This window comes from Sphaerodactylus townsendi, linkage group LG14 (assembly GCF_021028975.2).
Source record: "Sphaerodactylus townsendi isolate TG3544 linkage group LG14, MPM_Stown_v2.3, whole genome shotgun sequence".
In the NCBI taxonomy this organism is placed as follows: domain Eukaryota; kingdom Metazoa; phylum Chordata; class Lepidosauria; order Squamata; family Sphaerodactylidae; genus Sphaerodactylus; species Sphaerodactylus townsendi.
The window spans coordinates 7456976-7484499 of record NC_059438.1 but is presented as its reverse complement, the minus strand read 5'-3'; the positions used below and the strand labels follow the sequence as shown (position 1 = coordinate 7484499).

The window sequence follows — 27524 nt, the reverse complement described above, 5'->3', positions numbered from 1 at the left end:
AAAAAACCTGAGTCCCCCAGGGCCAATCTGGGGACATCAGGGAAAAATTCCTTCTCAGCTCCAATTCAGGCAACCAGCTGTAAGCCTGCACTGTCGGGTAAGCATGGTGGGTGTACCAGTTACGCGCCGGGTCTTCTCAAGGTCCCTCGAAGCCCACGATTTCATGGACCAACTCTGGCCCTTTCGTTGGCTGAATCCAATCAGCAGGCTCCCTGGATGAAAACAAGGAAGATTAAAAGGGATCAGAGATATTGGGCACGCAGAGGATACCACCTTGGGGGATACCATCTCAGAAGCACACAGATGCTGACTCTCCTGGGAAGGCAGAAAGAGGCATCTGCTTCATCAGAGGTCAGAAATGGTGGTCTTATAACCTGGCAGGACAAAGATCATTGTGAGGTTGGCAGGGGGGTGGGGTTGCTGGGCTTCATTGTGACTGGGCAACGAGGGGAGGCAGGGGAGGGGTTGCAACCTATGCATAGGTCTGCCAGTGCAACCTATGCAAATGAGGGTAGAGGTCTGCCTCCCCTCTTTGCCCAGTCACAATGAAGCCCAGCAACCCTACCCCCCTGCCAACCTCACAATGATCTTTGTCCTGCCAGGTTATAAGACCACCATTTGGAAGCCTCTGATACTTTAGTCTATATACCTTCCCAGGAGAATCCTTATCTATATGCTTCTGAGATGAGTATCCCTGAGAAAGGAATTGAGTATCTGCGTGCCCAATATCTCTGATCCTTTTTAATCTTCCTTGTTTTCATCCAGGGGAGCCTGCTGATTGGATTCCAGCCAGCGAAAGAACAGAACGTTGGTCCATGAAATCACGTAAGGAGCTTCGAGGGACCTTGAGAAGACCCGGCGCGTAACTGGTACACCCACCATGCTTACCCGACAGTGCACAGGCTTTCTTACCACAGCACAGGTTGCCTGAATTGGAGCTGAGAAGGAATTTTTCCCTGATGTCCCCAGATTGGCCCTGGGGGACTCAGGTTTTTTGCCTTCTCTGCACTGCCTTTATTGGAAGCAACTCAGGACTTGCCTACGCAGGACATCCTTTCTGGGTTTGCCCTGGATCCTCAGGACCTAGAGCAGACCTGGAAACCACTTCCTGTGTAGTCAAGCCCAAATGAGAACAGGTGGGTGTTTTAGGGCTGCCTCGGCAAGTATAATTCAATAAAGCTAAATAGTCTACCATTTGTCTCTCTGAGTCTGTCTTTTGTGTCTGGGTGGTCAGGTTATTTGGTAGCAATCCAACCTTTCCACAGAGCTTCCAGCATGACTTCCTCCTGACATAAGGAGGCTGAGACCATCTGAACATCTGCCACCTGTCAAATAAAAAAGGCTGACATTTTATTTGGGTCTTTCTTTAATTTTAATGGTAATTATTGAGTGCAAATTGATACAAACCAAACCATGGTGACCTGGATTGTCTGAATCTTGATGCTAACTGAAATCAGCTTCACAATTTGGAGACAGATCAGGATGATTTCTATGAGAAGTGAGGCCTGTGGTTACCCTAGGACAAATCAGGACATCCCGAGGTCTATAAAATCTGAGTCTGCAGACTGCTTCTTCAGTCTGAGACGCTTCACAACTATTAACAACCTAAGCTTAAATATTACATCTAATCTGAAGTGTAGACCTAAACCTTGGGCCTCTCAATTACTCCCCTAAATGTTGGGCTTTTGAGCACATAAACACATACATTTGTCTTATACTGAATCAGACATCAATCAGTCCATCATGGTGAGTTGTCTGTTCAGACTGGCGGTATCTTTCCAGGGTCACAGGTGGAAGTTTTTCACAGCACCTCCTACCTGAGTCTTTTAACTGGCGATGCTGGGGATCGAACCTGGGGCCTTCTGCATATCACACAGATGCTCCACCACTGAGCCACAGCCCACCCCCTTTCCTGCCTGTGAATTTGTTTCCCACCTCTGGCCTTTACACTCTCATTGCTTCTGGATAGAGCCACTCCATTTAACCAAAAACCATTGCTGGACTTATTATTCATGAACTAGTCTAACCTGTCTAAAACTAACTAAAACTATCGGCCATCGCTGGGTTCTGTGTATAAATTAGTACTTCTTGTTTGAAACACACAGCCAGCTGCATTCATGCCTCTCCTTTAGCTTAGACTAGCACAGAAAACGCATAAGTTTAGAATCAAACAGAACTCATTTAAAAACGCACATGCTTTTGAATCATTTATAAATTTGGTGCTTTGCGTATTTATTTTTTGGTGCTTTGGGTATTTATTTTTTTTACCTGTGTACTCTGGAAAGCAGATCGTTAATGATGATTTCTTGATTTTCTCCTCAAAAATATCCTTCTTGTTGAGGAAAAGGATGATGGATGTACCCAAAAACCACTTGTTGTTACAAATGCTATCAAAGAGCTTCAGTGATTCGTGCATGCGATTCTGCAATAGAAAGGAGACAGTGCGTCAAGCAAGAGATGGCGACAACGTCCTTTTTTTTCAACACATAGCGATTTATCTAAATAAAGAACAAAAAGGAAGCTGACAACAGAGAACATAATAAAATTCAAAGGTGTACAGACTGAAAAATGTGTACATACAGAGATGCAATCCCCACAGATTTGATGTATAGTTAGTAGCACTGTAAGGATTTTTTAAAAAAAAATGTTTAAAAGAACTATAGGGTTTTGCATAGCACATTTCCCGCTCCCCCCCCCCCACCAGCTCAACTAAATTATCATGCACCATGCATGTATGGGAGGAAACTACAGTTGCCCTTAAAGGTCAAAAATCTACATGCAGATTTTTCTAGAACATTCTTGATAAAATGTCCATCATCTTATTCACTGATGCCTGTGTGTATGGGACATGTATTTGTTTGGATACATTAACCAAGGACTGATGAGGTCCTCGAATTAATCGAGAGTTGAAAGCAGACCAGGAGGTAACGTCTTCTCGACAATGACCTTGCCATGACCTTTGGCTGTAGTAGTTTGTTATTTTGTTTAGTGTTGGCAGTTTGGTTGACTTTTTTTTTAGTGAAAGCCTTTTTTTGGAAAATGGTTGGATTGATAGCATCTTGTACATAAAAAATAAATGAATGAATTAAAGAAAGAGGAAAAAAAAGAGAAAAAGATAAAAGGAAACCACTGCAGGAAAGAAGAACCAAAGCACCTATTTGCAAATTGCCTTGCCAATGTTATATAATGCGTCAGCATTAGATTTGGGTGTACGTGTGCATAATTTCTTTTTCTTTGCAAATGTTGTAAGATGACACACATGAATGAAGGAGAAGCAGCTTTTAGTAGGATTTCACGCAACAAATAATACAGAAGAAAGTAAAAGAGGTCAACCCAAAACAGTGCATTGGTTAGATAGCTGCAGGGTTTGGCGCATGAAGGAGGAAAAGAGCTCACAGCAAAATCAGCCAATTAGCGTTATGTTCCCCGGCTGCTTTCAACTCCTGGAGTATTGATTTTTTTTTCCAGTTCAAGAGAAGCTTCATACCTGCCAAATTTGTTGGGTCTCTCAAAATCTCATTATTTTGGCCTTTGTTTGGTAAGGTAAGGTCAGACGGCCGAGGAAAAGTGGTGATGGAGCAGAGGCCTGGTGAAGTTTGGAGCGAGAGGGTGAAGCTGGAGCGCCTGGCCGGTCACGTGGCCACCTCTCCCAGCAGGAAACGGATTAGCAGAGAGAAGCAGCCGTAATGGAGATCGGAGCATACCCAAAGAATCAAGGGGGAGGGGGGGTGATCAAAAGGCAAAGCAGGTTACAGACCAGAGAGATTCCTTCTAATTGGCAGCACTGAAGGCGAGACTCTGCAGTTCCCGCCATATGAGACGAGCACAAATTATCATCAATAAAGGAAATAGATGAGACAGACAGAGAACTTTGGAGATTCATCAGAAGACTCTTCAGAGCAGGCAGGACGGAAACTTCCGCCAACTGTCTTGCAATGGTCCTACCCTAGGATGATGCCACAGTTTCTGATTGACCACTGTGGTTTCTCAAACTGTGTTACAGGTAAACACAATGAGCCCCTGTGGTTTAGGGGAGATTCTTTCAAGAGAAAGTCAGCAATTGGCAGAGTAAGATCCCTGCAAACAACTTACTCGCCACTGTCCCTGCACAATGGACAGCTTTGTATGAGTGTGAAGGGCATTCTAGTTTCTGCGAGTAACAGTGAGGGTCAGCGGGCATGGACATTGCCTCCTAAACTTGCGTTTCCACCATGCTTTGCAACATGCAAGGACTCTTGTCTAGATGTTCAGGGGTTTGTAGGTGGTCTTTTAGGATTTTCTGAAGAGAGAAAGTTTAAAAACTGGTTCACACCAACATTTATTTATCCTACTGACTTCCATGGGATATGACCGTGTGGAAGCCAGACCAGAGTCCAGTGGACAAATTTTGCAGTGGCAGTGGAAACTCAGGTTCAGAACCATTGAACTAGTCAGTGTACATGTCTAGGGTGTACTCCTATAGTGTTCCTTCTGGTCCACATGTCTCCTACTTGTTTTCAAAAACTTAAGGGCACCTCCATCTCCGGAAGAGAAAGAGGTGATTTCTGCCAACACTTCCTCCAACCACCATTTTGGCCTTTGTGCTGTTCATGGAGGTCTGCTTGACCTACAGGAACAAAACCAGGGAGGGCTTAGGGAGCTTCTTGTGAAAACATAAGGAGCCAGAGTGTCATGGTAGTTACAGTGCTGGACTGACAGATGTAGGCTCAAATCCCTCATACTGATATGAAGCTCCTTGAGTGATCTAAAGTCAGTCATAGTAGTAGCCCACACGTTGACTGATTGCATGAGGAAGAAGAATGGGCACAAGTACGTTGACCCTGTCCCTTGCTCCTGCCTGATTACATGGTCATCTTCAGGATACCCCCTCCTTGCTCCTACCCTGGCACTGGTACATCAGAGCCCTCATATTGAGGGGTCTGCCGTCCCCCCCTCTTTTGGGGTGGGTTGAAATTGAGGCGGGACGCCTTGTTTAAATGTTAATTATTAACCGCTGGTTTTAGAGCGCATTTTTAAAGGCGTAGCGTTTTATTGCAGTGGAGCCTATGTATTTGTGTAGCCTGGATTAGAAACTCCTGTTTAATGCTTCCATGTTTTATATTGTATGTTGTTCACCGCCTGGAGCCCCTATAGAGGATCGGTGAAGTAGGTAGAAATGAGAAATAATAAATAAATAAAATAAATAAATACCACTGTACAGAGAAAGTGGCAGTGCAAACACACCCTCCCCATGATCAGTAATGTTCGGAAAACAGCATTGTTGATTGAGGAGGGGTTTACACATGGTCAGTTTCTCCATGTCATCCCCTGCATATGACCAAGTGATCGTGCAGAGGGTATGAACATGCCTCCTCCCCCTCCCCAAATGTTCAAGTAATGTGTGTGTGTGGTGGGGAGGGGATGTTCTGTAACAGGCTTCTCTCTCAGCCCAGCCTACTTCATAGGGTTGTTGTGAGGATAAAATGGAGGATGGAAGACTGTTGTTAGCTGCTCTGCATCCCACTGGCAAGGAGAGTGGTGTATATAAATACCTAAATAAATAAAGTAGGAAGAGGTATCTCTTTTATTATGCATACCACACTTCTCACATGATACCTGTAAGGAAGATTAACCTGATCGTAAGGTGCCCCCCTTAACAATGTTTACAATGAATTTTTTTATGGTATACAACTATGACTTGTATGTGACCTGAAGGCAATCCCCTTTTCTTCTTGATAGCACACCTGGGGAAAAAACCCTCTAAACTTTCTTTTGGGTAAATACAATATCCTCCATCTTCCAGGTTCTGGACAGCTATGAAGTCTTCCAAGGTGCAAACTGCTTTAAGATCTTCAAAATGCTGCAGCTAGCCCAGAAGACAACAGTTAATATGCACCAGGAACCTGTACATCCTTTGGTGTTGGAAAAAAAAATCAAATGGTATTACGTTTGCATATAACAAGGCATGGCAGAATCTGCCACCATCTTGGTTGATCTGGTTCATCTTGGTTTTGCTGCAATCCTTGTCAATTGCAGAAATTCTAAGCTGAAATACCAATTGTTACTGTGCCATATACAATGTGCTAGAATGTTTGCCAAGTTTCAGAACAGCAAAGCAAGAAAAGAATGGGTTAAACTGCTTATTTCAACTGATCCTTTAGAAAACAGGAAGAAAGAAATGGGGTGTGGGTGGGGATACCAAAGGGATGTTATTTACAGTCGTATGAAAGCAACACCCCTCTGAAAAGAAATATTTGTGACATCCTTCTTGTGGATCAAGTGATTCATTAAGGTGGAGCAGGGCACTTGGCGCAATGGGCTTCAAGCTCTTCAGATCTGGAACCTGCTAAACATAGGGTACACGGAGCTGCAAACACATGGCCAGAAGTCATATGACATCATGCTCAAGGGGCAGGAAGAAAAAACACAGAGCTGAGACCTCACTGAAGTCAAGGCCAGAACCGTGAGCAGCGGACCAAGAGAGTCAGGGACAGGAAACACAAGCCAAGCATCAGAAAATGTATCATAGAGAGGAACAAGTCAAGGAAGAAACCGCAACACTTGTGAGAGACCTTGTCTTACCATTCTGCTGTTCCCAGGTGTTGATTGTGCTGGCTCGTGTGAGACACTGAGAAGAGTTTGGCTATTGGGTTGATATACTGTCCATCTAAAGCGTCAGCCTCTACCCTGCTGAACCTGTTGGAGGTGGTGTCTGGGTGGGCCATGCAATCTCCCAAAGTAATGGTTTTGGGTGATTTCAATGTCCACATGGACAACACTGCCTCCATGCAGGCTACAGACCTAATGTCTTCAATGGCAACACGAGGACTCTCACAATTTGTGTCGGGTCCCACACACTGAGCAGGCTACACTCTGGTTTTGATCTTTGGCATGGGGATAGATACAGGTCCAGTTTCTGTACATAATGGGCCATAGTTAGATCACGGTGCCCTGAAGGCCCACATGAGTAACCTAACCCCTCCCTGTATACATAGAGAGTGAATTTATGTTTGCCCTTGGAAACTAATGGATCCTATTGGTTTCCAGAATGATCTCCCAGTGACTCGTAGGATGAGCTGATGGAGGATTGGCAATGCGGGCTCTCTGAGGCCATCGATGAGATTGCACCCTGATATCCTTTGCACCCAGCTCCTTGGAGATATGAAGGAAGAAGTGGGAGATGATACGATTTGAGAGAGTTTGGTGGAAAACTCATGATGAAGCTGTAAGAACATCTTACAGGACACTTATGAAAGCCTGTGAAATGGCAGTGAAGGCCACTAAGAAGGTTTCTACGTGCCCTCCATTGCATCTGCTAGCTCACATCCGGCACAATCATTTTAGGATCATTAGCCAATCATTATCTCCTATCATTTTCTCAATCCTCGAATTTGGCTTCCTCTTCCCTGATATTTTTTTAAGCTGCCACTGGGTTACAAATTTCATTGTTCACATACAAGCTGTCTTAAAACAATAAAACATTGGATTGAGATTTGAACAAATAGAATGGATCACATACTATACATATATCTAAACAAACCACCCAACACAACTCTAAAACGGTAACCACTAGCCCTTTAATAATAAATATCTTTCAGCTCACCTGCTGAAAGTTAAATAAAGAACCAAACAGTGCTCCGTGATGAACCTTAAATGCAGAGATCATGAAGAGGCAACCAGAGAGTCAAACCACATCAAAATATACAGAAAGTGGTCAGGAAAAAGCTAATATAAGAAAGCCCATTGGCATAACCAAAAATATGCACCTCTTCATATTACAGATAACGAACATGTTTCTGAAGCCCAAATACTAGTAGTTGTGGGTCTTTTATCAGGAAGTGGCACACACAAAGTCTCACAATAAATAATAAATATATACAAGAACACCCCTGCGCAACTTTTTTAGAGGACAGACCTAAATCGACATATGGTTTGCACTTGGATTACTGTTCACACACAAAATTTTCCTTTTTAAAAAGCATCTTCAAAAAGTCCTTTAGTCCCAGTAAGTATCTCTGTCTGCCACATATTGGTTATTCTGACATCTCACCAACCTGACCTTCACTTAAAGAATTCAGATTTGGTTCTGCATTGAGCCATGTTTGGCTTTGAAGCCATAGACTGCAGATCCCAAACTTTAATCCTACTGACACCAACACCAACAGTGCTACCCCAGTAACACCAACAGTGCTACCCCAGTAACATTGTTTTTATGTTTTGTGGGTGCTTTGAGAACCAACGTTTGGCAGAATAGTAGAACAAAATAAATAATAGAATGGACCACCTACCTTCTGGTGTGCTTCAGTGCCACCTGTGACCAGGAAGTAGTTCTGCAGCTACCTACTTAGCAGAGATTGGGCAATACTAGACCCCTAGTTTGATCTCATCAGATCTCAGAAGCTAAGCAAGGTCAACCCTGGAATAGAGACCTCCAAGGAATACCAGGCAAACCACCTCTGAATGTCTCTTGCCTTGAAAACGCCACCAGGAGTTGCCCTAAGTCATATGTGACTTGATAGCAAAGAAAATTCACATCAAACTGTGTAGTAACCCTGATATTTCTTGGTGGCCTCCCATCCAAATGCTAACCAGAACTAACCCTGCTTAGCTTTCAATCTGATGATATCAGGCTAGCCTGAGCATAGCCAGATGTAACTGAGCACTCTGTATTCACCCTATGAAAACCCTGCCAGTCAATCGACAGCAAAATGGTAAATCCACACTCTTATCAAAGCTGGAGATAGCATAGGCAGAGGTTGTGGCTCAGTGGCAGAACATCTGTTTTGCATGCAGAAGGGTTCAGGATCAATTGCTGGCACCTCCAAAGGATCTGGTAGGAGGTGATGCGAACGATCTTCACTCAAGATCCTGGAGAGCTGCTGCTAGTTAGGGCAGGTAAGATTGTCATTGATAGATGAGCGTTCTGATTCTGTACAAGGCAACATCTTTAAAGGGCCGTGGTTCAGTGGTAGTACATCAAAGCCCCAGGTTCAATCACTGGCACCTCCAGCTAAAAGGACCTCTATCTGAGACCCTACAGAGATGCTGACAGTCAGAGCAGACAATATTGAGCCTGACAGATCAATGATTTGACTCACTACAAGACTCTTTTTTGGTTCTGATCTAACTCTGTCTGCCCTGTCTCTCCTGCAGGGGGCCAGCAGTTTTGAACTCTGAAATTGGCAGCTCATCTTATGAATTTATGGTGCTCAGAATTGGAAATGCAAGCCCTTAAAAGCTACAAAAGAATTTATCTTCCCCTCTTGTGTGGGCTTGCGAACACACATCACTTGAAGTTGCATTAGATACTGTTTAAACAGAAACATGTGTGGAGGATTAATTCTGGGGGAATCAAAACCTCTACTTCTAGGAAGTGCTTCTAGAGAAAGAAAGCCTTTGAAAGTACAAGGTGCCATTGATGTGGTCTGAGTATATAGCAAATTCATAAAAGCACCATCTCCTTGACTGTTTGTAGGCTGAACACTGGAAACTATCATGTGTTGCTAACACTGGTATGCAATTCCCCCCCCATTATGTATTCCCCCCCCCCATTATGCATTCAGCCATAGTAACCACAAATAAACAATCCTATTGTACAACAGAAAAAAACCTCATGCCCTCTTCTCCCTAGCTTTGAAAGAGGTGCCTCAGCTATGAATTCACTTGAAATGAAACAGATTCTGGCTGTCAAAATGGGCTGGTATCAACCTGCAGCATCCACTGCTGGCTATATCCAAGCTTTTGAAGCTAATCTACATGCAGAGCCAAGACTGCAAAAAGCCACATCTGCTTTACCATTCTTTGCAACTCAAAGACAAGAAGATGATTTCTCAGAATCTTACTATATAATTGAGCGGCATGTTCATGACAACAAACCAGAAAAAGCAAAGGATTCTGAGAGATGTAGTCCAGAGGGTGCCATTTCTCATGTACAAAGGGGCAGATAGGACTACAACTCCCAGACTCCTTCTCACTCAGTCAATAACACTTCTTTAAGCTCTGGAGTCCTTGCAGGGCTATCCTGGGATCCAGATTTGCAAACGGTGAAGGGGATGCCTGTGAAGATGGGAAGAACTCTCCCCATCTTCACAGGCACCCTGCTGACTTTCCTTGGCAAAGCTGGGATGTTTGGGGGGGGGGGTGCAATTTCAGTGTTTGCACCGGGTGCCATTTCCTATAGATATGCCCCATCCACTTCTCTTTCCCTGGGAGGATTAGTTTTTTAGAGGCCGTTGTATTTTTTCACACAATGGGCTTTATTGCTAGTCTTCTAGTAAGAATGAAATGTCATATATAGCTGTTCTTTCAAGCTTTTTCTCCTGCCTCTAGCTTTCAGAAAGGCTTCCTTCTTTGAAATGTTTTTAGATGCTATATATCACAGTAGTTTTAACTGTGAGATTAAATAACTGCCCTTGAACTGCTTGAGTTCCAGCTACCTCTCATCATTTGCCTTCCCAGTTCCATAGTCCATGCTTTAAAAACAAATCCATCAAGAAGACATTAATTGTACACCTGACAGAATTCTACTTTATTGCTATAGCAAAATTATTTCCCCTTGTTGGGGGGGTGGGGGGAAGTGATCAATGTGAACTTTGTTGCTGTTGACTATAACCATATCAATGTGTTCCCTGTTATATAGAATCATAGAGTTGGAAGGGACCACAAGGGCCATCAAGTCCAATCCCCACCCTGCAGGAACACACAATCAAAGTACTCCCGACATACGTTCATCCAGCCTCTGTTTAAAAACCTCCAAAGAAGGAGACTCCACCACCCTCCGAGGCAGTGATTCTCTGTCGAACAGCCCTGACAATCAGGAATCCATTTAGCAGACAGTTGGTTGAGTAGAAGAAAGCAGAAATTTAGAAACTGATAGCTGAGCAAGCACAATTGAGCAAAGAAGGTTAACAGAGCAGATGCCAAACAGTCCAGCAAAGAATACGTAGCCTTCATTTTTGCAACTAGGAACAGTGACGCAGGATTAGTAGGGACAGAATTCCACTAAGCCGGAAATCCAGTACAACCGCCTGAATGCTGAAGCTCCCGAGGAATACTAACTCAAAGTTCCAATAACATATCCGAAGTTCCCCTGTTCAAAATTCAACTTTTAAAAAATTGTTCTTGTAGATCTCCCCAACTTCCATACACTGTTCATCACACATAAACAGACCACAATTTCCCAATCCTCTCTGCTCCAAAGAAAATCCCCTCTTGGCTTTCTTAAACTTACCGCCCCTTGGAGAAGGGGGAATATGAATCAGTATTATTCTTTATCCAAGCAAACAGGCGCTAATCACACTAAAAGAAATTTGCTTCAGTGTGTAATGAAAATATTTCACAACCTATTCTTCAATACCCAGTTTTCTTCCTTGCACAACAGTGCCTTCAATGCAGAAGACCAACACTGCCTTAAGGAGGGATTGTGATTGTAGAAATTCATTCAGGGATAGCCATTACAACTGCAGTTAATTCAGCTGCACTCACACATATTCAGCCATCAGTAACTCAGACTCTCTCTTTCCTTCTCTTGTCTTCCAGATTTCCTGACTGCTGAGATTGTACACACACTGCGGGCAGACACCCTCACTTTTTTTTGGCTCTGTTCTGCAAGTTTTCCTCGAGCAGAATCATAACAATACTTCTGCAGATATCTTATAAATGCACCTTTGCATGTATATTTTAAACACAGTCCAAGCAGCTTCTTCTGTACTGGGGACATTTTGACCATAGAAAACGGGACATAGATTTGCAGCCACATTCTTGATGAATTTAATAAGAGAGCAAGGAACAGTGGTTACCTGTGCTAATGTCGAATGGAAGACTTAACATCCAACAGTTGGCTGCAGAATGGAATCTCTGTAGCATTTAAGAGTCAAAGGAAGACATGTTAAGTAAGAAAAAGTGTAACATCTTTTCGGGCTAAGAGCCAATGACAGATTCAGCTGTGACCTCCAACTGGTCTGTAGAAAAGTGCTGACTTCTCAGGGCTTAATTTGCCCAGAGAATACTCACCGTGGTTTCGTCTTCATGGAGCACCTGGTCATATCCACTCAGTGCAACACAGAAAATAATTGCTGTGACATCCTCAAAACAATGGATCCATTTCTTACGTTCTGACCTCTGACCTCCGACGTCAAACAGCCTGTGAAAGAAATGGGGATAGTTCTTTGTTATGGCTTGTATCCACAGAACTTTCTGTGTAACTGACAGCCAAGGAGAACCTCCTTCTTATGTTATACTCTTGCTTGACGTGATTTTATCTACACTTAGTTGTGTACTGCCCACTTGTTCAATACTTCAGTAATTTTCAACTGGATTATCTTGTCCAGAGAGGAAAATTCAGTTATGAATGACTTCTGCAGTAGAATGAAGGAGCAATATCCAACCATGTGCAGATACAGCTTGAGCTGTTGACTGAGGGAGAAAGATCTACTTCGGAACAATTTAATACCTGTGTCAGAGTCAATATATTTGGTTACTTATTTAGTCTCCTACAGTATTTTGTACTTTTTTTTGATATCTGACCAAAAATTTCAAAGTGGAGGCAGCTGACAGGACTGGGGGGAACTCCAGTGCCCAGAAGTCCTCCATAGAGTTTAATGAAGTTATGCCACCCTTCTGGGTGGCATAGCTCCAAGTCCTGGACTGTGGTATACCCAGCCCTAAAGCCAGGGTAGAAGCTAACTAAAGTTGGCTTTGCCAAATGTAGGATTTGCTGAATCAAAGCCATTTAGGGCTTTAAAGGTCAAATTAGTATTTTGAGATGGAAACAAACTTGGAACCAAAATAGTTTTTCCAATATTTTTTTCCCAGTCAACTATTGTCAAGTTGGTGGTTGTATCAGTTGATGTTTCCAGATATTCCACAAAAGCAGCTTCACGTAGAGCATATCTCAGCACTTCCACAGTGAATGTGAAATTTCAGGATTGTCGTCTTGATAAAGACCTGAGTTCCACTAAAAGCTCAAGTAATAATTTCATCCCACTCACAGTCTCCCAGCTGAAGATATCTCACAGGTTTGCTGATGAGAAAAGGAGTTACAGAACATTACATATACTGCCCCAAGGGGTTTTTTTGGAAGAAGAATAGAGCAAACTATTAGAAAACAGATGGATTTCAGCCAAACGAGGTTGCAAAACCGTGACACAGTCAATTGTGTTTTTGCATCGTACTAACCTGAAGTGGAGGTTTTTGAACGTGAAATGGGTTTCTACAATGCCGGTTGTTTTGACCCTGGTTCGAAGGATATCTTGCTCTGTGGGCTGGTAGTCAGAAGCTCCAATTCGATCTAAGCTGTCTAAGTAGCTGTGAAAATGAAAATATTAAGAGGCATGAGGCACAATGTAGACACAAAGAGAAGAACCCATATTTTCTTTGGGTTTTTTTTTAAAAATTATCAGAAGTAAACAAACATAGAGGGTATATAACAAGCATAGAGGGTATAATATCATTAGTACAATTTGAGAGGGTCAGAAAAAAATCCAAAAGGTAGGAGAAATAAAAGAATGGGATGGTTCCTTCCTACTGTTTGATGATCTTGTTCCTTCCTTGCCAGATTATTTTGGGTTCATATCGTTGCTTAGCCACTAAGCTCACTTGATAATTTGGGGATAACCATTCACAGACTAACTTATTTCACAGGGCTGTTGTGAAGTTAAAATGCAGGAGGAGAGAACCAGGTAAGCTGTCTGATCTCTCTTAAGAAAAAGAGGGGTAAAAACAAGCTAAATGGATAGCAGAACTTCAAAGGAGATAGAAGAGTGTAGTAATCCCAAATACCAATTAGTACTGCCAAGGTTTTTTTTCCTGCTTGCTGTTTTACATGCCCATCTCAGACTGGGGGAGAGAAAGAGTGAACTTCAAATACTCATTGGAGTGTTGGTATGCGTACAAATGAGGGGGGGGGGGAATTAGCGGTTCAGATTGGCAAAGCAGGATTGCTGACATCCTCAGTCACAGTCATTGTTCTTGTATTTTATTTTGTAATTGATTAAAAAAATGAGAAAAGGTGGTTGTGGCCCTTAAAATATTAGGCTAAGTATACTTATATCTAGGCTCAGTGCGGATCAGCCACAGCAACAGCTAGGATTTTGCAAACCAATGTGGGGGGCATCCATTGTGTATAAAGGAAAGAAATGGGGTTTAAACTCCCTCAAATGTTTTAAGTGCAACACAGAATGCCCAGTCTAGGGTTCAGCAGCATATTAAGTCACTGCACCAACCCAAAATGGCAGCAGCAGCAGTAGCAGCAGCAGTCTTTAACAGTGTGGGGATCTGAGTTAGGCTCATTCTGCACATGCAGAATAATGCACTTTCAAACTGCTTTCAGTGCTCTTTGAAGCTGTGCGGAATAGCAAAATCTACTTGCAAACAGTTGTGAAAGTGGTTTGAAAACGCATTATTTTGCGTGTGCGGAAGGGGCCTTTGACACAGGGGAAATAGGGTTGGTGTGGGAATGGATTCCCCATTCCAGGCAAGCTCTCATGGTTGTCCCTCTTGTTCTATTCTATTTTTAAAACTGGAACTGAATAACAAATAGATTTTGTTTTCTTCAATTATTTCCTCCGCATTAGGAGCCAAAAACAACTTATGTCATTCTCCATTCCTCCATTTTAGCCTCACAACAAGCCTGTAAGGTAAGTTGGGCTGACAGTATGTGACTGGCTCAAGGTAACTCAGCAAGCTTTCATGGCAGGACAGAGAGTCAAACCTGGATCTCCCAGCTACTAGACCGATATTCTAATCATTCTAATCTCTGCACTGTCTCTTCCACTGCTGGAGGCTGGCAAAGGCTTTGAAAGAGTGAAGAGAGACCATTTCCACCACTCAAGTTTTATTCTCTAGCGCTGCAATTCCACAGAATCAAAGGCTTCATTGAAGTCAATGGGACTGAAGTATTGCAGATGGTTCACCTTAATCCAGGAGATAAAAAATGAGTGACCAATGGTCAATGGTGACAAAAATGACCAAAACCAATGGTGCAAAACAGGTAAAAATATTTTATTACCCCGATAAAATTCCTTATGCGCGTCATCCGAGAGGCATTTTCAGGCAAAAAAGTTCAGTAGGCACCTGTATGTATACTCTATTTGAAAAACATGCCAAGTTGAACAGATTCCCCTGAAGAAGACTCTTGGGTGAAAAGCTTAGAAAACTGGCCTAATTTTTTTTAAACGCCTGAGACTGGTGTGGCCCTCCCCTCACATTAATCTAGAACCCTGCACGCATTACCACAAACCCTATTGGCCCTCTCTATTCAATTTCCCACAGCTGTGTCTGCTGGAGAAAAAAGGCCACAAGCATGAACATTAAAGCAACATGTGGCCTGTAGCCTGCTGCTCCACATGCTAGACAAGGTTGCCAACTCAGGTGATTGGAATACCTGGAGATAGGCTGAGGAGGTAAGGTTCAGGAAGAGGAGGGTCTCAATAGGGTACAATGTCATCAGTTCCACCTTCCAAAACAGCCATTTTCTCCATGGGAACGCGCCCTAATGCTACAGCTAAAGTCACGTTCATTCTGTGCAGCAGACAGTGTATTTGCAATCCTCTTTAATTTATAGCAGGCAAGCTGCTGCAGGGGAAATGAGCACAGGAGGCAGAGGACAGCCTTCAGCACAGCATAATGGTCTTTGTGTGTGCATGTGTGGGAGCCTGGCTCATAATGTGACCCTTGGTGGCAGGAGAAGAGCGCTGTCATCTGTGAAATGTTAGAGGGTATAGGGTTACATCCCAGAAAGCTTATTTTAGTCCCTTCCAATTTAAGCAGTATTCGTTGCTGGCAAGAGGCGAGGAGGAATGACAGGCAAAATCCCCCGTGGAATCTACGCAAGCGACTTCTCAAGATGGCAAGCAGTCTGCAATTACTCTCAAGTTTTCCGATCTCAGTTGGCAAATGCTAGCCTCCGGAGGGGAAAAAGTTCACGTTTCCAGACTCCAGTGCCTTGGGAAAAGACAACCGAGAGGGCACATTGCAACTTCTGCTTGCTTCCTGAACTAGCACAAATGACCCCTTGTGCGGAAAGCCTCAATAGATAATTTTTTCCCCATATTTGATCTCATTTCCATGAAACTGTGCCCTCCTGAATGTAAAGAACAAGCTCCAGGCGAGGCTAAAAGGCACGTTTCTTGGCTTGGTCACAGCTAGTTTCTGTTTTCTTTTGCTTTGTTTTCATTGTTTGTTTCCAGGGTCATAAAAACGACATAAGCCAAGGAAACATGCAAGGCCCAGGCGGACTTATTTCTCCCATGCCTTTTGCTGATCATTTCAAGACAGGAGGCTCCCTGAAGAGACTCGCAGTGGGCAGGTCTTCTGCGACTGAAGCCGCAAGGGTTTATCTTGGAAATCAGATTCCTTGTTTCGATTCCTTGCAGACACCACCATTCATTTCCCATTCACAAATGGCTGTTGTCTTTTCTTACTGGTGAGGGGAGGAGGGCCTTTTTGAAGGAAGTTATCAACCGCAGCTTTGGTTGTCCTTCTAGCCCAGTGGTTCTCAACTTTCCTAATGCCGTGGCCCTTTAATACAGTTCCTCATATTGTGGTGACCCCCAACCCTAACATTTATCCATTTTACAGATGGAGAACACTGATGCAGAGAGTCTTAGGTGACCCCTGTGAAAGGGTCGTTCGACCCCCAGGTTGAGAACCACTGTTCTAGCCTAAGCTGGGACTGGTCTGGATAAAAGCCTTCCATCAGACTTTCCTAGTTGAGAATGGCAGCTAAGCAAACCCCAAGGCATGCAGGAAAACGTACTTTGTGGGGGATCCTGACCAAAGAGAGGTATGAACAGGTTGCTGTTCTGAGGTAGAGGGACTCCTGCTGTAAAAGGCAGCAGGGAGAGGGGCTGAAGCCATAAGGTTGCCAACTCCATTTATCTCACAGGATTGTACTGAGGCAAAAACTGTAAGCAATTCTTTGGGATGCACGTGACTGTAGCATAATAACAGAAGGAAGGAAACATTTGCGAGCAGAAATGAGACTTGTACAGAACCCTAATCTGTAGTGCTATGTCTTTTAAGACACCCTGAAGATAACTAAAATTCCACAGAGATTTGAGATATAGAGAATCTCTTTTCTTAAATGTTTTGTTTTGCAATGGAATATCATTTTCTGAGTCATCCAGTTTTAGAGGCAAAGGAGGAAACAAACCCAGACATAGTTCATTTGCTAAAGGCAAAATGCTATCTCTTGGGGTATAGTAAGGAGACAGATTGGCTGTAATGCAGAAAAAGGACATAAACCTACAAGAAGAATTCTTACTGGAAATCTTCAAACAGTCATTCTATTTCCCCCAGTTTTTTTTTAGGCTGGATATAGGCAATAGCTGTAAAAGGGGTTCAAAATGAAACAACAGAGGCAGCATTGAAAGTGGCAAACCTACACGTTTCTTCAACCTTATGGTCAAACAGGTTTTTGAATTACCTGTGAAACCGGGCAATTTCCCACTGGCGATTAATCCTGGGATAGTCACCCAAAATATCCAGGTTTCTTCACGATTTCCCCACTGCCGAACCGCAGAACACAGATCAGTCCCGTTTCTGGCACTCCCCCCACCCTTATCACAGGATTTTCCTGGACCTGCTTGTATATGCACCTTTTTGAAAAAAACAACCCACTGAAATTGGAGTAATCGGAGATGGGGGCTACAAATTTAGGGTCCATAACTTTGACCCCCATGAGCCAAACCTCACTAAACCTGGGTGGTATCATCAGGGGAGTCTCCTACTGATACCACCCAGGTTTTGTGAAGTTTGGTCTAGGGGGTCCAAAGCTATGGACTCCCAAAGGGGGTGCCACATCCCCCATTGTTTCCAATGGGAGCTAATAGGAGATGGGGGCTGCACATTTGAGGGTCCATAACTTTGGCCCCATGAATCAAACTTCACCAAACCTGGGTGGCATCATCAGGAGGGTCTCCTAAAGATACTCTGAAATTTTGGTGTTGCTAGCTTAACAATTGCACCCCTGACAGCAGGCACCCCGCCCCCCCAAGTGGCAGGTCTAGACGTCTTCATGAGAAACATGCTGCAGTGAGGATGTTGGAACCTGGATGAAAAGGTGCCGATTCTTTTGAATCTTGGCTGTATCAAGTTTAAATTTTCAGTGGGAATTTGGCCACCTATTTACAAGAAGCGATCATAGGATGAGGAAAATATATCAAGGGCACTAACGTCTCTCCAGCTCTTAAAAATACTTGTGTTTTATTAAGGACAATGAACAATATTGTTAATTTTTTATGATAACAAGTGGCATTCACCTCTGATTTAATATCATGGTCACCTCTGCAACCACATGTGAATGTATGTGTACGTGTCTTGCACACTATTTTGCCAGGGGGCCTATAACGCTGTTAATACAGCCCTGCTTTGGAGGGTGGCCTCTATGACATTATACCACATTGAGCCCCCCCGCCTCTGCAGACTCCACTCCCAAATATGTAGGAACTTCCCAACGCAGAATTGATAACTCAAGGAGGTGCTGACGAGCACCTTGCATCTCCACTGCACACATCCCATTTTTATCCCTAGAAATTATACCAGTGAGATGAATCCAGTTCGGCCCCTTTATTCTGACCGAAAATTCAGATTCCTGGTTTAAAATTTAGTTCCAAATGTGTAGATTCGCAAACTGAAACTTCGCAGAACTTCACAGAACCTCCCCTTTCCATTTAGCAGAAAGCTTTTCGCAGGCAGGGAACTGCATTATGACAATAAGGAACGCCATAAGTATGTTTGCACAAAGTGGCATGCAGACAGCTTGCAGCTCTGAGCTGGACTCAGGCCGGAAATTAATTTGCAAGAAGTCATAATATTCTGGCAGGAAGTCAGCGCTGCTCAGAGCTGGCCAGTGGCACCACCAGTCTGTGCCCAATGAGATATTATGCATTTAACCTTTCAAGTGAATCAAGATAAAAATGCTGCATGGGGGGTGGGGAGAGGCAAAGATATTGGATCTTTTCTGGCAGGTTTCTCCACCCGGCTGGCAGAACTGCAGGAAAGAACAGAGGGGTGAATTATTGCAATTTTGGACTAAAGTGCAGCAACTGCGAGTCTGATCTATTATTGTAACGGAAGAAGGTTGGAAAGTGACACATGGTGGTGGTAGTGATGGCTATTAGATTTCAAAAAGAATTAGGTACATGTGTACAAGATAGGGCTACCAATTGGAATTAGCCACAATCCTAGCTTTGCCATACTAAGGCCATGTACCTCTAAATATAGAGGCAGCCATAGGATTGCCGGGTCCCCCCTTCCCCAGCCACCATGGAGGGGGTAAGGTTGCTAGATCCAGGTTTGGAAACTCCTGTGGATTTGGGGAAGACAGGGACTTCTCTGGGGTGCAACGCCATCGAGTCCACTCTCCAAATCATCCATGTTCTCCCGGGGAACATGTCTCTGTAGTCTGGTGATGAGCTGCAACTCTGGGAGATCCCCAGGTCCCACCTGGAGGCTGGCATCCCTAAGCAGGCAGCAGGAGTTGGCCCCACTCTTGGATTTCATCAAGAATGTTTGGAAGTAGAGCCCTGGACTAGACTGATGTGGGTCTGATTCAGCAATGCAAAATCATTATGTCCTCTGTACCTAGTGATTTACAAAGCTACAGGTAGGCTGTGCCTTTTGATACCGAGGCCCAGCTGGTCGGCTGTCACCTCTCGCTGCTGTTTGCAATTATCTTGATCAGGATCCCGTTGTTCAGTAATGTGTTTCCTAGCAGTTGGAGGAGCTTTTTCAGGTGCACTCTTTAATGTGGGGGAAAAATTAGTAAAAACCTGGATTTGTGAGAAAGGATATGGGAGCAGAGCATGAACTGCAGAGTGCAGGACTGCCCTCGGCCTTAACTATTTATTTTACATGCTGGGGACCCACAAGGGATTGCAGGAGGCATCTGTTTTTATTTCCCCATTGTTTCCTTTTCCCCTTCCCTGAAAGCCCACATGACCTATTCCCCTTTCCTGCCTCCTTCTCTATGTCCTACCAGCCAGCCGATTTACCTTTATCTGCACCTCACCTTCTGCTAGCGACATCAGCCTCCAAGTGGGACCTAGGGAATCTCTTGGAATTACAGCTCAACTCCAGACAACGGAGTTCAGTTCCCCTAAAGAAAACGGATGCTTCAGGATACGTAATCTCTGGCGTTGTGTGCCACTGAGGTTCCTGTCCTTCCTGGGTTCCATTCCCAAATCTCCAGGAGTCCTGCAACCTGCATTTGGCACCCTGCCCCCCATCCTCTACCAGTGTCCAGGGAGGACTTGTCAACCCTATCTTCAGTTATCCTTCCTTTCCTTTCCTTGACAGCCTTTCCCTGGGAAAACTATGGACAAGCTGTGTAGTGAGGAACCAGCAAGGATTTACAGACACTATGAAGGATGTTAAAAGAAAGGAAGGCTGTGAATTACCATGGACCAGGATTGCCGCTAGGGGTGGGGAAAAGGGCAGAGTCTGATTCCGATCTCAATGAGGGTGGAAACGAAGGGGTGGCCATTATTGTTTAGGGTGGACAACGCGGGTCATAAGCCCGCTGGCCACGTCAGAGGGGAGGAGGGAACCCAAGCTTTTAAAGGGCCAACCCCTTCTTTGTCCCGGCCATGTACTTGGGATTTACAGACACTATGAAGGATGATGTTAAAACAATGAAAATTCTTCATGACACTTATGGTGGGAAGGTAACAGCAATTAACATGAATAGTGTTCCCAAGATGGGTTGTTAAAATGTTGTTGTTCCTATTGCATCTTTGCTGCTGAATGGTAAGTAGAAACTTTAAGTAGACTTTTATAGGAAACTAGCGGGGCCCAGCCACGTGTTGCTGTGGCTTATTGTGGTGAAATGGGAAGGGAACAGTAGCAGCAAATCAATTGCAGAGGCCAGCAGTACATGCTCATGGAAACGCACAGGCTGATACTGTGCGATGTCATTGATGTGTGTGACCGCATCCTCCCTCACTTCTCTTCCCTTGCATGGCACCCCTCCCCCTACCTCCCTCCCCTTTCCCTTTGCTAGAGTAGATGGGTCATATCCAGATGCTGGGGCCCCTTCCTCCCCTCCCTTGCATGCCACCCCTCACTCTCTCCCCTCCCTAACTTCTGTTCCCTTGCATGCCTCCCTCTCCCCCTCTCCCTCCGTCCCTTCCCTCTCCCTCCGCTGAATGTGTATGAGAGTAGGTGTGTTGTGTGGTAGTAGTGGGTGAGGCACAGAGAGTGAAAGGTACCTGCGTGTGAGGGGGGGAATCCCACCTGATGTCTCACATGGCAACGTGTGCATGTGTTTCACGTCCACTCAAGTTGTTGCCTATGTACTGTTTTCACTGCTAACATTCTAAGGGCACAAACATTCTAAGGGCACAAACATTCTAAGGGTGACAGTTACACACCGGCAGCTTCATGGCCTGGTGCGCCAGGAAAAAGATGTTTTACCTGGCTCAGGTGTGTTGTCTGACAGCGGGAGGTACGTAAGAACACAGTCAGGGGAATGAGTAAGTGTCTGTGAAATTTTCAGAGCGTTTGGGCCAGCAGGTGCGGGGTTATTCTCGAAGCAACAAATGCATGGTTCCATTTTTATATATATAGATAATATTGAAAGAAAAAAGTTCTACAGAAACCTCTATGATAGAGATATGGAGTATCCCAATCTTATTTGGTTCTTTGTTTTGAATTGTTTCAACTGTGTGATGCAATCAAAGCTGACCCCTTTCTAGTTCTGCGTGTATTTCATTTATTTGGACTTTGCTTTTACTATTTCTGGAAACACATTAGAGCTAAAATAGAATAATAAGCTTGACAGTGAAATCCTATGCTGAGCCCACTCCAGTCTATTGAAACCAGTGGGTTTAGACTGGGGTAACTCTGTGTAGGATTGCACTGTTTTTGGTGTAATGAATTCTGATCTTTGTATGCTGAGAAAAGAAATTGGAGAAACAAGAACATAAATCCACATCGGGTTTTGCTGTTTGAAAAATGCACGTTACATTGATAAACAAGACAATCGAGATAATGCAAGCTTTGAAAAAGCCAAATTTGACATACCACTATTTATTTATTGGTTTACCCCACCTATCCTTGAGGGACTCCGCCTGGAACAAACATTTATCAAATATTTATCTTATTTTGTTTGAAACTGAAGAGTTCTTTGGGAATACATTTAAAGCAAACTAGGATACAATGTTTAAAACCCATGTAAAAATTCCAGTTATGAAATTATATTTATGTACAAGCCTGCATCTCAGGTAGAGGTTATCACCTTTTTGAATTCTGGTGATGTTCAAAAGTTGATTTCATTCACATCTGGTGGGAATGTCCATCTAGTCAAAAATTCTGGAATAGAATTCTGTGTGTAGCTGGACCGATGGTTGGTTATATAATGTTACTTGTACAGTTGCCAGAAGAACCTGACATTGAGTGCAATCCTAAACAGAGCGACACTCTTCTAAATCCACTGAAATCAATGGGCTTAGAGTCAGATGGCACAGACTGCAAATTAATTTGGAGCGTATTTATTGCTGCAAACGTGTTAATTGTTGGTGACATTCGGGACCATCAGTTTTCCCTTGGGATGCCAAGGCGTGGGACCACTGTGGAGATGTTGATCATTATGGACCTAGTTCACAAGCAGCATGACATTTCTTATAAAAAACCACACAATTATAATGTGGCTTATATAATGTGACCAGGCAAATCTTCAAATAATATTTTCAAATTGTTTGAACGTGGCAATGAGACTGTTGTTTTAATACAGGAATCCATAGCCTTGTTGAGCCTGGGGGCACTTTTCAATTTTCAAATGGAGAGGTGGATGCCACCACAAAATGGCTGCCATTGGGAGGTTCTGACCAAACACAAAATGGCTGCCATGGATGCTGGGGCCAATCATACAGCACTAGGAGGCTCCAAGCCAAGCGTAATCTTGATCAGGCAGCTGGTTCTGAACAGGGGTCCCTTGAAAATGCTAAGGTGATGCCTCTTAGACTTTTCTGAAGAATCTCCTTTGCTCCAGTGAGGAGGTAGAAATCCAGAATTGGCTTGTTGCTTTGATGAAAAGATGCTTTGGGGAAGAAGGAAACATGCAATGGGAAACACATTGTCAGGAACGATGCCACCCACAGATGCCACGATAGAGATCACAGTTATATTATAGCCAACATATGATCGTAAAATACCTTGGGCAGGGCATTCTGACACTCAGCAAGCTTTCGCCAATGACAGCACGATAGAAATACATGAGTAATGCGGACACACAATGTGCTGGGCAATTCCTATCTCATCTTTAACAAGTCTGTGAAGACACTTCAGTGTGTGCGCTCTTCTCCTCGCAAGATAGTGACTTGCTAGAATGGACATCAATCCAAGCACAACCAGCTTTCTGATAGGCTACACCCAGTTCTCTTTTCTAGTACAACGCTCCCCCGAAGCGTCCTTCCTTATCCCATGCTTCACTTTCCATGACAATCCCATACTTGTTATGTCAAGGAGTGAGCTTTTCCTCATCATTTCCATCTTTCTTTGTATCAGCAAACTCCCCTAGCAACCAACTACCTGAAAATTACATTTGTTTCCTTTACAGCAAACTCAAGCTCGTTAGATGGTCTCCGCTGAATAAAATGCTTTAATGGGTCTCTGGAAATGAGAGTCAGAGGAAGGCAGAAAGATGATCAGAGAAAGGAACAGTCACATAGGGTACCTTTGGGGTGTAATAGTACGACCAAGAAATCCTTGTGAAACTTTTGGCAAGAATAATGGGCTCTGATATTTTGGGTTTGGAGCACATGACAGTTTTTCAGAAAGTTAAGGATGGCCTCATTTAGAGAATGGCTTAAAGGCAGAGCATTGGTTTTGCTTGTACAAGGTCCCAGATTCAATTGTCTGCAGTTTAAGAGGACCAGGTAATAGGCAATGCGAAGGACCCCTATTTAAGAGCCTGGAGGGCCATTAACAGTCAGAGCAGACTATGGTCGTTTCTGCACAAACAAAATAAAACATTTTGAGGCAGGAACTAAAACGCTTCCTCCATGGCGTTCTGCATGGTTTTTAGCCCAAAACATTTTATTTCCTGTCTCAAAATGTTTTATTTGCATGCTGTTCTTGAGTGATTCTTTTTTTAAAACATCTTGAAAACATTTTCATTTGCTGTATGGAACTCTTTAAAACATTTTACAAGCCTCTCGCTGTCCCCAGTCATCCTTGTCGGTACCATTTTCTGAGTTTGTGCTGTATTTCCGTCAGTTTTTAAAAAATTGGGGGGGGGGATTACAATTTAACTATTTCAAAGACTGCTGTAGCCCAGGATTCTGCACAAAGAGGAAAGTTTCTTGGCTGAGCGGTTTTGCAAGAGAACTGCTGACATCCATGTGAACAGCAGAGCTTATTAGTGCAGAAGCAGACCATTGAAATAAATAAGATATGCCTTACGTCTATTGATTTCCCACTTGTTGGCTGGCACAGACTAAGTGCACCATTTAGAAAGACCTGTGCTCTTTTACGTCAGGCCATTCCTTTCTGTGTGTGTACCCAGCAACGATAAGAGGAGATGGTTTGCTCATTCCAGTCCTGATGTTGCATCTGCAAGCACCTTGTAAACATCTAGGGATGTTCTCCTATGACTGGAAGACTGATTGCAGTTTGGAGGCATTTAAACAGCAGGAGCATATTACAGATCTTCAACTGGTTTACCCTTCCTTCATTCCCCTTTCTCATTCCAAGAACCGAGCTACTGCCCATCTGGAAGAACACAGGCTCAGAATCTCTGGAGAAATACTCAGACACAATATTTAAAAAATCTGCTCTTGTGGCAAAATTATGTGATTTTTTTTTTAGTCTAATGTATTCCTCTGAATGGCAGAAGAGGATTAGGTGGGTGGCAACTTGAGACAAGGTCTTTTTGGTCATGGCACCAAAATTATGGAACACAGGCTGATTCTGCATGAGCCAAAAACAGTGGTGTGAAAATGGTGTAAAAGGGTTTAAAATGGTGTATAAGGGCTTATACCATTTTCACACCGTTTTCACACTGCTGTTTTTGGCCCATGCGGAATCAGCCTCTCTTTCAGGGATATTTGTCTGTCCCTTTTTGTCGAACACCAGCAGATGAAGACTTATTTGAGAGCAAGAGTGGTGTAGTGGTTAGAAGCGGTGGACTCTGCTCTGGAGAACCAAGTTTGTTTTCCTACTCTGACACATGAAGCTTGCTGGGTGACCTTGGCCTAGTCACAGTTCTCTCAGAACTCTATCAGCCCCACTTACCTTACAACAGTGGTGGCGAACCTTTGGCACTCCAGATGTTATGGACTACAATTCCCATCAGCCCAATTGGCCATGCTGGAGTGCCAAAGGTTCACCACCATGGCCTTACAAGGTATCTGTTGTAGAAAGAGGAAGGGAAGGACTTTGTAAGCTGTTTTGTGATTCCTTGCAGTTGAGAAAGGCGGGGTATAAATCCAAATTCCTCCTCCTTCTCCTCCTCCACCACTATTACTGCTCTTCTTCTTCTTCTTCTTCTTCTTCTTCTTCTTCTTCTTCTTCTTCTTCTTCTTCTTCTTCTTCTTCTTCTTCTTCTTCTTCTTCTTCTTCTTCTTCTTCTTCTTCTTCTTCTTCTTCTTCTGCTGCTGCTGCTGCTGCTGCTGTTGCTGCTGCTGCTGCTGCTGCCTAGCATTCCTTCAATGATTCCATCTTCCTTCCCTCTAATTACTATCCCTTTACATATGTATTTTAGTTTTGGAATTGACTGCACTTATAACATATTTTTATAATTTAACTGTTAGCTGATTTGGTGGCTGAGATGGAGCTGAGAGATGGGGTATACATTTTGTAAATAAAAAACAAAAAAAGCCACGGATGATGTTGACCCCTTCCCACCCCTCACTGCAGCCTCTTGACTATGTGGATAAATTTTCCTGGGACTGGAAAGAACTCAGGGAAAAGGGAAAGCAGAAAAAAATCCATCACCACCAGCATATTTTGCTGATGAATAGCTGGATCCAACCCAGTATAGTAACTGCAACTATGAAAACTAGCCTTCCTACTTCCTCTGTTGCCTCTGAGATGGGAGTAAGTGTTTCAGCCCAGCCCTTCCTGATTGGGTGATGAACCCATAGGAGAAATTTCCCAACATTCTTTGCAAAGTCCCATTCCAGAGATTTAGCTCATTCCCTGAGCATTCCTGGAGAAAAAGATGCTCACCATTACTCTCTGCAATGCACTCACCATCGGGAGTCAGAAAATCATCAAGTTGGAAGAAGCCATTTGGTTTGAACCTCTGCTGACAGGCAGGATAGTATGCAACCCATCAACCTCATGCATACCAGTATCTCCCATTTGGGCCCCAAGCAGGATGCAAGTGCACAACTCTCTTGGGTCAATAAGCATCTCCCCTGTTTTCTGTCTCTGGGGTGTAATGCGCACGAGCCAAGGAACGCCAGAAAACAATACGAAAAACTGTAGCTCCAGCAGTCATCCCTAACCATCTGGAGGGGATTATGATCATGCGTTCTGGTGATAGATCGGCACCCCCTGAAGTTGAGATTGCTCACTAGTCATTACAGGATCACAAAAATTGCACTTGCTGTTTCATTTGGATATCAGACTTCAGCTATTTACTAGAATTCCTCTGCAAACAGCTTTGGCAGCGTGGGAACACACTGTTCCTTCCCAGGGATGATAAAGCAGCAGCCGATACACAAACAGTGAATCAGAGCTGATGGACTAAATGGAATTAAATAGACATTGACCAACCATATCAGCGTCTGATGCAGCATCCCCTATAGATACTTCATTACTTTCATGCCCGTGTCAGGGCCCATTATTTTTGCTTCTTTCTCTGCTATGTGTGATTAACAAAGGAAATGAAGGAGGAGGAGGAGGAGGAGTTTGGATTTATATCCCCCTTTCTCTTCTGTAAGGAGACTCAAGGTGGCCTACAAACTCCTTTCCCTTCCTCTCCCCACATTAGACACCTTGTGAGGCAGGTGGGGCTGGAAAGTTCTGAGAGAACTGTGACTAGCCCAGGGTCATCCAGCAGGAATCTATGAATGTGGAAACACATTTGGTTCACCAGATAAGCCTCTGCCACTCAGGGGGAGGAGTGGGGAATCAAACCGAGTTCTCCAGAATAGAATCCACCTGCTCTTGACCACTACACAATGACATAGTTCAATAGGATACTATGATTATATGTTTATGACATCCTTTTTGTTTGTATTGTGTATGTATGTGTGCATGTGTGTGTGCGTGTGTGCGTATTAATGGCAGAATACTGCATGTATAGGCTACAGACCATAGGGGTTTCAAGACAAGAGATGCTAGGGTGGAGGCTGAGAGTGTCTGACTGGTCTGAGGTCACCCAACAAGTTTCTATGGCAGGGTGGGGATTCGAACCTAGGTTTTCCAGATCATAGTCTGACACCTTAACCACTACACCATGCTGGCCCTCTTAGGGATGATGCTTTTTAAACCAGCCCCCCCCCCCTTCTTTGAACCATTTGTTGGCGATTTATATCCTCTTGCTTTTCAGAGCTGGGGAGGGAGAGGAAGAGAAGGGAAGTGGTCAAGGGCTAAAT

At 43.8% G+C, this 27524-nt stretch overlaps 1 protein-coding gene across 3 annotated transcripts in view; it reads right to left on the bottom strand.

The window, feature by feature from the left end:
- GNAO1 (G protein subunit alpha o1) overlaps window positions 1–27524 on the bottom strand; it is a 170822-nt gene that overhangs the window by 22958 nt on the left and 120340 nt on the right. For 2 of the 3 annotated variants that reach the window (XM_048515433.1, XM_048515435.1), the window contains exons 5-7: window positions 13156–13284; window positions 11992–12121; window positions 2269–2422 (exon numbers count right to left, since the gene is read on the bottom strand). In XM_048515433.1, the coding sequence (XP_048371390.1) occupies window positions 2269–2422; window positions 11992–12121; window positions 13156–13284 (413 nt within the window). The remainder of the gene's footprint in view (window positions 1–2268; window positions 2423–11991; window positions 12122–13155; window positions 13285–27524) is intronic. The other variant, XM_048515434.1, reaches the window with a different exon arrangement.